This window comes from Bison bison, unplaced genomic scaffold, assembly GCF_000754665.1.
Source record: "Bison bison bison isolate TAMUID 2011002044 unplaced genomic scaffold, Bison_UMD1.0 scf7180017864531, whole genome shotgun sequence".
NCBI classification, from domain to species: Eukaryota; Metazoa; Chordata; class Mammalia; order Artiodactyla; family Bovidae; genus Bison; species Bison bison.
This window is the reverse complement of record NW_011495081.1, coordinates 5,372,758-5,381,835: the sequence shown is the minus strand read 5'-3', so window position 1 is coordinate 5,381,835 and position 9,078 is coordinate 5,372,758. Positions and strand designations below refer to the sequence as shown.

Below are 9,078 nucleotides of genomic sequence, written 5' to 3'. Positions count from 1 at the left end.
CATGTCCAGTTCCAACTGTTGCTTCCTGACCTGCATACAGGTTTCTCAAGAGGCAGGTCAGGTGGTCTGGTATTCCCATCTCTTTCAGAATTTTCCAGTTTATTGTGATCCACATAGTCAAAGGCTTTGGCATAGTCAATAAAGCAGAAGTAGATGTTTATCTGGAACTCTCTTGCTTTTTTGATGATCCAGCAGATATTGGCAATAATATCAATAAATTAGTTAAATTAAGATTGATAAAGAAACGGAATAATTTATTCACAGTAGCTATTATATATATAGTCAAAGTCATTATTGACCAAACAAGCCCCATGTCATAGACCATGTTTGTAAAAGGTCAAAGGAACAGGTCGAATTAGTCATTTTGATAAATCAAGGAGATTTTATAGAGGAAAAATGTCAGGCACACCAGTTGCTTGGTATTCTGTATATAGAGCCAGCTGTTGACTTGCTCAACTTCTAAACTCCGTTTGCATCCTGTAGACACAGCCTAACCTCGGGCGCTACCCCCACGTATTTCAGTTTTCCTTTCCAGCAGCAGTTTAAAGCCTGTATTAAGCTTGAATAAATCAACCAAAACTTCAGTTTACATTGTGTATGTGCACCATTGTCAAAGTAAAATAATTTGGGGAACATAAAAATAGTGAGCAGCCCCACAGTCATGGGAATTGATGTCTTAATGATTGAAAATACATTTTCTGGATGCTTTCAATGGGCTTCTTTAGTGTAATAAGGAATATCATTGGCACACGATTTATCAAGAAGTTCATGTTTTTCTGTACAAATTATTCTGTGTGAGTATTCATTGAATTCCATCTGAGAGGAAATATGTTAATTTTCTGCCCCCAAGTAATTTGTAGGAAAATGGAAATCAGATGTGCATATAGAGAAATTCATAGTGGAACTTAAGAACTGTATCTTCAAAAGTATCACCTAAATGTTGGCTTTGAATTAAAGTAATGTTCAGTATTTAAATAGAGTAGATAAATATGACAAAAGCAAAAAAGCCAAAAACTTGTAATCAGAAGTCACAGTTTTATGTTTCAGCTCTGCCACATACTACTTGGGTATCCTTGAATTAAAAACTTCCCTCTCTGAGCTTTTGTTTTCTCATCTGTAAATTGAGAATGATGCTATTAACTCTGGCTGTACTTAACTTTTAGCCTTGGGATGTGCTTAGTCATGTCTGACTCTTTGCAACCCCATAGATTGTAGCCCAGTTCCTCTGTCCATGGGGATTCTCCAGGCAAGAACACTGGAGTGGGTTGCCATGCCCTCCTCCAGGGGATCTTCCCAACCCAGGGATTGAATACAGGTCTCCCGCACTGCAGGCGAATTCCTTACAATTTGAGCCACCAGGGAAGTCCTAGCCTTGTGAGGAACAAAGCAAATTAGAGAGTGCACTTTAAAATATTCATACATATTTCAAAGTAGAGAGACTAATTCAATGACTTCTCATGTACCTATCATTCCAAATTCAACTATTATCAATGTTTTACAATGTTTACAAATCCTAGGCATGATATCATTTCTCCTAATATTTGATCCTGCACCTATAAAAATTTGAACGTTTTCTTACGATTATAATCATTATGCCATTGTCACATCTAACAAAATTAATGATAATTTTTTTGACCTCCAGGGCTTCCCTGGTGGCTCAGATGGTAAAGAATCCACCTTCAATGTGGGAGACTTGGGTTAGATCCCTGGGTTGGGACGATCCACTGGAGAGGGGAAAGGCTACCCATTCCAGTATTCTGGCCTGGAGAATTCCATGGACAGAGGAGCCTGGCAGGTTACAGTCCATGGGGTTGCAAAGAGTTGGACATGACTGAGTGACTTTCACTTTCGCTTTTTAAAAGTTTTTTGACCTCCTAATGGCCTGTTAATAATGAAATTTCCCAGTTTCTCCTAAACATTCTTCTTATGGTTAGTTGGAGTCAGGATTCAAACAAAATCCCTATGTGCTACTAGTTGCAGAATCCATCCTATAGAAGACTTCCTCTTGTTTGGATTTGTCAATTCACTTCCTGTGGCATCCTTTAACCTGTTTCTCTGGCTCCCATAACTCCTATAAAAGAGATTTAACACTGCAGTTTAATTATATTTATATTCAGCTCTTTTTTGGCCATGAATCTTCATAGGTTTTACTGTGTGTTTCATATTTATCACTTATGCAGGCACACGGTGTGGATTTTCCATTTTTAATGGTAATGGTTATCCATGGGTTCAGGTGATTACAACCTAATCTCACATCAAAGAACAATTCCCAGTGACTTTTTATTTAGTGTTGCCTTTCTATGATCATTGCCTAAATCAATAGTTTCATTAGAAGTTTCAAGAGGGTCAATTTTGTTTAATTCTATCACTTTTCCCAACATATATTAGCTGAATTTTTCATGTAAGGAAGAACTTTACCTCTTCAGCTAGGTATTTGACTGCCTAGAATTATGGTTTGTAAAGCATGGTAGGATAAATGTTCGTTCTGTATAACTTACCTATTAGAATAGTATAGCAAATCACCTAAAATGTTAGTGGCTTAACTATTTTGTACCCTGAGTCAACAGTTTGGGCTGGGTTTAAGTGGGCAGTTCTGCTGGTCTTTGTACACAGTCACTAATTTGACTGTAGTTACTTGGTCATATACCAGTAGTTTGGCGGTTCTAGGGTGCCTGAATGGTCAAATTACATGACTGGTGTTTGACAGGCTGTCAGCTGGGGGGCCTTGGTTCTCCTCAATGCTCCTTTTGTTCCCCAATCAGGAACTAAACCTGGGCCCTCCACAGTGAGAGTGCAGTGTCCTAACCACTGGACTGCCAGGGAGTTCCCTCCTCAAGACTTCTCAAGTAGGCTAGCTCAGGGGAGCTCACATTATGGTCTCAGGCTTCCAAGTGCAGCCGAAAGGAAACAAGCTCCAGGGCACAGGCACTTCTTATGCATCCGCCTGCATCACATTTGCTGATGCAACAGCAGCCAAAGCAAGTCATGTGGCCTTGCCCAGATTCAAAGGAAAGAGGGAAGGAGAAAGAAACTGTTTCTTGATTGGAGGAGCAGCAAAATGACATTTCAAAAGGACATACAAGCGAGAATAGGATGGTTATATTATGGCCATCTTTGCAAATAATCTTCTGCACTTTCTAAAAGCTGATTTCAGAATTGTAAATTGGTGCATTTTCTTCCAATGGACTCCAATAAGTAGTGGTTTTGTTTTTATTTGTTGCCTTTTTTTTTTTACTTATATTTTTTACATCATTATGAACTCATGGGATTTTACATATTCAAACATATTTGAAGTTTTTCAGTTGTCATTTTATTTTGCCCCCAAATTGCCCCACTTTGAGCCAGTGGAATGTCTATCGTAGTGGCTCCTGTATCTTTTTTGACATAATACCTTTACTTTGAGATGGCTTCTTTTTTTCTGGGTACTACAAGAAATCCTTGCTTGTCTAGTATACAGTAAGTCCCCTACATACGAGTGAGTTCTGTTTCAAGAGCACATTCATAAGCCCAATTTGTTCATAAGTCCAACAAAGTTAGCCTAGGTACCCAGCTAACACAATCAGCTATATATTATTATACTGTAACAGATTTATAATACTTTTTACACAAATAATACATGAAAAACAAACACAAAAAACAAAGGAAACATTTTTAACCTTACAGTTCAGTACCTTGAAAAGTACAGAAGTACAGTACAACAGCTGCCATACAGGGACATGTTCATACCTTTGAAGGTTTGCAACTTGAAGATTCATATGTAGAGGACTTGCTGTATATTCTGTCCCAAATGTGGAATGGGCCATTCCTCCAAGAAACTCTGATTCTGAATACAAGTTATACTCATTGATGTTGAACTGTCATCGGCTCCGGGCTTTTTCAATCAACAGTGTTGGGAAATAATGTGGTTTTTAAAAATATAATAATTAGGGAGTGAAATAATGTGCTCGTGTTGTGATTTCAAATTAGCATTTGGGGATTATAACAGCGCTTTATTTGTATGGCAAAGTATTCTACAAAATGCTATCATAATTTACACGCGTCCAAATCAAAATATCTTTATCCTTTTCCAGGGATACTATTACCTCTCACCCAGTGGAAAGAAGAAAACGATGCTCTGTTTGGCATGTGGACGATCTGTGAGAGCAGAGAAAGGACTGAAACAGTTGCTCCCAGGGCTCCCATTCCTCTGTGCCTCGGCCTCCAAGACCCAGAAGCCCTTCTCACATGGGCCTTTCAAGGTCATGGATGTGGCCACGGTGTGTAATGATCCGAGCTCTGCTAATACGTGTGTGGCGTGAGTCTGGAAACTTTGGTGCATTCATTATTTGCCTTCACTCAAGCTCATCTCCACTCATCCAATTCGTCTTTTACTGATGCACCTTTACCATTCCACCTGCATTGATTTCCTTTTCCCCGTTGTAACTTAAAATACATTGTCTGTTAATAGTTCGATACACACTCTGAAGTTAATTGGGCACTTCTGAGGCTTTAATCATGCACTGACACCTTGCACTACTCTCTGTGTTGCTTTCAGACGAGAAAGTAGCTGCAAATCTTTACTTAGTGGAGCAGCTTTTTGCCTCCATCACGGGGTAAACTCCTTTTTTACTATTATAGAACATTTCAGGGCTCATTTGATGTGTTGTTGTTAATGGCTCTTCAGGTTGGATGCCTGAATTCATGCATTCGTGTCTGATACTAATCACATCATGGAGAAAAAAAGTCTCTATTGCTTTCCTGGTTTCTTAATTTAAGGTGGCACCATTCAATTGGGAGATTGGGATTGATATATATGCACTACTATGTATAGAATAGATAAATAGTGAAAACCTACTGTATAGCACAGGGAACTCTACTCAGTGCTCTATGGTGACCAAAATAGGAAGGAATTACAAAACAGAGGGAATATATGTCTACGTATGGCTGATTCACTTTGTTGTACAGCAGAAAGTAACACCACACTGCAAACTAACAAGTAAAATTTTTTACAAAAAAACTCAAAGGCAAAGCCTTAGAACATGATACTGAAAGTGACAATTTGGCATTAATAAACATTTTTATTTTAAAGAGTTAAAACAAAAAAAAACATGCTTACCTTGTCAAGACCTATCCCTCTGAAGTACTTGTGAATGTGAGTTCTTTTCTAGTTCTTTTCTTTCTTCTTCATTCTGGAACCTTGTTTAAAATCTGTATTTTCAGAGTGTTTTCAAAACCTCACTAGTTTACAACAACATTATACAGTCCTTAATCAAAATGATTCCTGTCGTAGCTTTTTTATGTGTATTTCATTCTGGTCTCCATATCAGTTTTCCATATATGCTTTCTTAATTTTTAGTTAATTAAATAGTTAATTAAAATAAAATGATATATCAAAAAAAATTTAAATGACACCTTTTAAAAAATCCTTTCTTTCAAGTTTAGAAGCAAGAAGAACTAAAGAGAAACTTACACACCTATATAAAAAGGAGCAATTCTTTATGGGTAGGAACCTTCCTCCTGGTCTGCTCTTCAGGCTGGCCCAACTTGTTCCCAGATCGCTGTCCTCTCTGCCCTAAACCTAACACAGTTATAATAGACACCAACTGAAGCCTCAGTAACTCTGAAGGAGAAGGGGAGTCAGTCCTCCGGGAAAGCCTGCAGGCATTTGGCTTTGCTGAGGTGATAATGGGGTGGTGTTAAGGAGGTGGGGGGTGGGTGAGCTGATTGAAAAGAATCCCCAGTGTTACACCATCTCAGACACAGCTTGACTAAGGATGAACAGGGAAGGTGAAGTGTGGTGTTCACCACACTGATTGCCACGTGGTTAAGGCTACGCTCATTTCCCTCCCCACACGTCAATGTCTGCCACCCTAGATGACGTCATCCTAGAGTTAAAGGTTCAGAGAATACCTTTAGTCCTACTTTCCATTGCTTCAACCCAAGGCTCTCTCTGGCCCTGGCATCCTTCTTCTCCACCTCATGTCCAGGGGAAGGCAAAGTAGAAAACAGGAAAAGGCCAGAAACCCAAGCCAGAGTCCCAAAGTCACCTAGAGACTCAGTGACAGGGCTGGGAGGAGAACCAAGGAGTTTGGACCTAATGTCCTTCTGACTACAGCATCAAATACCTATAGCATATGAAGCGAGCATTTCACAATTTAGATGTCACATACGTGTACAAACACATATTAAATTAAAAGGTTGAAGTATAACAAAATAAAACTAAAAAGGAAAAAAGTTTGAGTCAATCTATGTTGTTTTTCTTTAAAAAAAAAATCAGACTGATTTATCTTCTCGTGAGGCTGAAAACACTTTGAGTTATTATGAAGAGCATCTATTATCTTTACGGATGAAGACCTGCACGCAAGTTGTATCTCATTGTGGCATGGCAGTTACGAACCAGAAGGCAGTGAAAATAATTGCATACAAAAATGGAGACGGATATCGAAATGGAAAGTTAATTGTGGCTGGAACATTCCCCATGGTAAGTGGCTATCACTTAAATGTTTCTCGCATCCTTAGAGGCAGTGATAATGGTGATTCTTCTGACAAGAAAAAAAAAAAGCAGTGGGATTGAGTGAGAAATATCCCAGACCAGTTTTACCCATTTAAGCTGATGAGATCAAGATCTCTGTTTTCTTAAAGACGTTCTTTTTGATTGTATTTCTTTGGCTATAGACTTAGAAAAATGCGAAAACAGAATACAGTTTTCAGATTGGCTCCAGAGCAAAGAAGGGTAAAAAAAAAAAAGCAAGGGGAAGGCAAAGCTACCAGAATTTCTTTACCCTTGTGACAGACAGAAAGCCTTTTCTTCCTTCCTTCCTTTCCCACTTCAAGTTGTACGTCATCTGAATATTCTGAGATCCCACCTCATTTATCATCTGGAGAAGCTGAGCACTTGCTCGGTGACAGGGTTATTTTCAGATTGGAGAAGCAGGAGTTGTGCTAGGAGGGAATATGTGGCTTCTGTCTTAGAGGCTATTCCCCACTGGGGAGGAAGGGGCATTCCTGGGGTCCAAACACAGCTTTGTCCTTCAGTTGCTTGGTATTGGTCTTATGTCTGTAGGTTCTGGCCAATACCTTTATCAATGTATTTTATATGCAACGTTAAATATGTTGGGGAGTTACCCTGGAGACTTCTTTGCAAATATTCACACACACACACACACACACACACAATTATTCACTCACCCCTTTGATTGAGTCTGAAGAGATTTTTTAAATTAAAATATTGGTGGTCAATGGTCTAGGCAAAGGACAAAAGTTACCAGCTCCAAATTCCACCCTGGGACCCTGGCTTTTGTGGTCTTGGGCAAAAATGTTAACCTTTCAGCCCAATTTCCCATCTGCCAAATGGAAGTAATAATGTGTCAGTTCTTGGTTTGAAAGTCAATGACTCATTTATATTAAAGCAGCTCATCTGAAGTGTTGGAATAATTTTATTCACTATAAAGCAACATGGTTGAAAGTCAATTTCTAGGTTAACATTTCTTAGGAAATAAATACTTCTGATGATAAAATGTATTAACACACATCAGCTGCTGTGTTCAATTTTTGGAGCTAAGAATTTTCACAGCTGGACTGGACTAATTTGTGAGATTACATAGGACAATCTAATATCAAAAACCATCTCTAATCAAAGATCAAGTTGGTAGTTATTGCTTTCTATTTTCTCAAATTAAAGAATTTTCTCAGAATTCTAAAATAACACTCTGCCTGATTATCCCCAGTTCTACCACTGTTTCCTCTCAGTTCCTTATAGTCTGTGTTTTTAGCTGCTTACAGAATGCACAGAACAACTCGGTCTGGCCAGAGCAGCCTCCAAAATATACACCAAAGACGGAACCACCATAAGTTCCTTGCGCAATTTGGTTTTATGGGCTCTGGATGAATCTCGTATTCAGAGAGATTCTGAGGAACCAAAGGAAGAGGCAGACACTGTTGGAACTGAAGAGACACCTGTTAAAAGTATGAAAGGTTGGTTACATGCTACAGAATTTAGCTGATTCTACTTATGTTTGGTCATATGAAAGTTATATGTACTTATTTCATTCAGTCACTCCTTTGAGAATTAAAAAAAATTACAGGAAGATACTCTTCTATGAAATTCTCATATCATTTTTACCTTGCAGAATACTAAAGAAAAAAAATTTTTAATGCAAATTGGGTCTCAGAACCAAGACAGTAACCAAATTTCCTGGTGTTTATAAAATATGTTTGACAGTTTGGCTACTTTGTGCAACATGAGCAGGTTCTGTTTTTCTTTTTTTAATTTTATAATTTTTAAAAAAATTTATTTTTAATTGGAGGATAATTGCTTTATAGTGTCATATTGGTTTCTGCCATACAACAATGTGAATCTGCTGTAAGTGGTTCAGTTCTTAAATTCAGAATCAAAACCAGCTGGACACCACTTAAGAAAGTTGGATTAGATCAGAGCAAATCTCTACCCACGATTAGGAGAGAAAGTGTCCTCTCTACGCCTGCTGTCCTCTGACTCCTTTAGCCTGCCTCTGCCCATCTCCCCTGCTCCTAGAAACTCCCAGCTCTTAGAACGTCGTGTTATACTTACCTGTTTACGTCTTTATGTGTCTCGCTAGACTGTGTGCGACTTGAAGGCAGGGCCTTCAATATCATTATAAAATCATTAGAAAAAAATATTGGTCTCTGCCCTCAGTTCCTGGCACTGAACTCCCCAAATTCGTGCATTTTCCTAGGTGGTAAAGAGCACTTGTGTCCGCTTTTGTTGTAATTACTGACACAGGGCTCCAAACTTCTTTGGAGTTTCCTGGGTGCTAGCAGTGTCTTTGATTCTAAAGAGATGAGTCCTGGTGGACTCTGGATGGGGGCTGGTCACCGGAAAGTCCAAGCCGTGCTTAGAAACTTGGAATTGTCAACCCTGTTCCCTGTTCTTCAGAGAGGGACAGGAAGTGGAGTTATGCTGAATCATGCCTACATGACTCATCGTAAGTTCCACTTCTAGTCCCTCTCTGAAGTCTCCATGAAAACCCCCAAAGTACAGCGTGCAGAGAGTGGAGTGACCACATGGAGGTGTGTGGCGAGCAGAGTGTCAGAGAGAACATGGAGTCTTCCTCACCCTAT

At 39.0% G+C, this 9,078-nt stretch overlaps 1 protein-coding gene across 1 annotated transcript in view; it reads left to right on the top strand.

Annotated features, from left to right (window-relative positions):
• Positions 1 to 9,078, top strand: part of DCDC5 (doublecortin domain containing 5) — a 405,912-nt gene that overhangs the window by 368,491 nt on the left and 28,343 nt on the right. Inside the window, exons 25-27 of the mRNA XM_010831800.1 lie at positions 4,071 to 4,256; positions 6,257 to 6,460; positions 7,752 to 7,953. Coding sequence (XP_010830102.1) covers positions 4,071 to 4,256; positions 6,257 to 6,460; positions 7,752 to 7,953 — 592 coding nt within the window. The remainder of the gene's footprint in view (positions 1 to 4,070; positions 4,257 to 6,256; positions 6,461 to 7,751; positions 7,954 to 9,078) is intronic.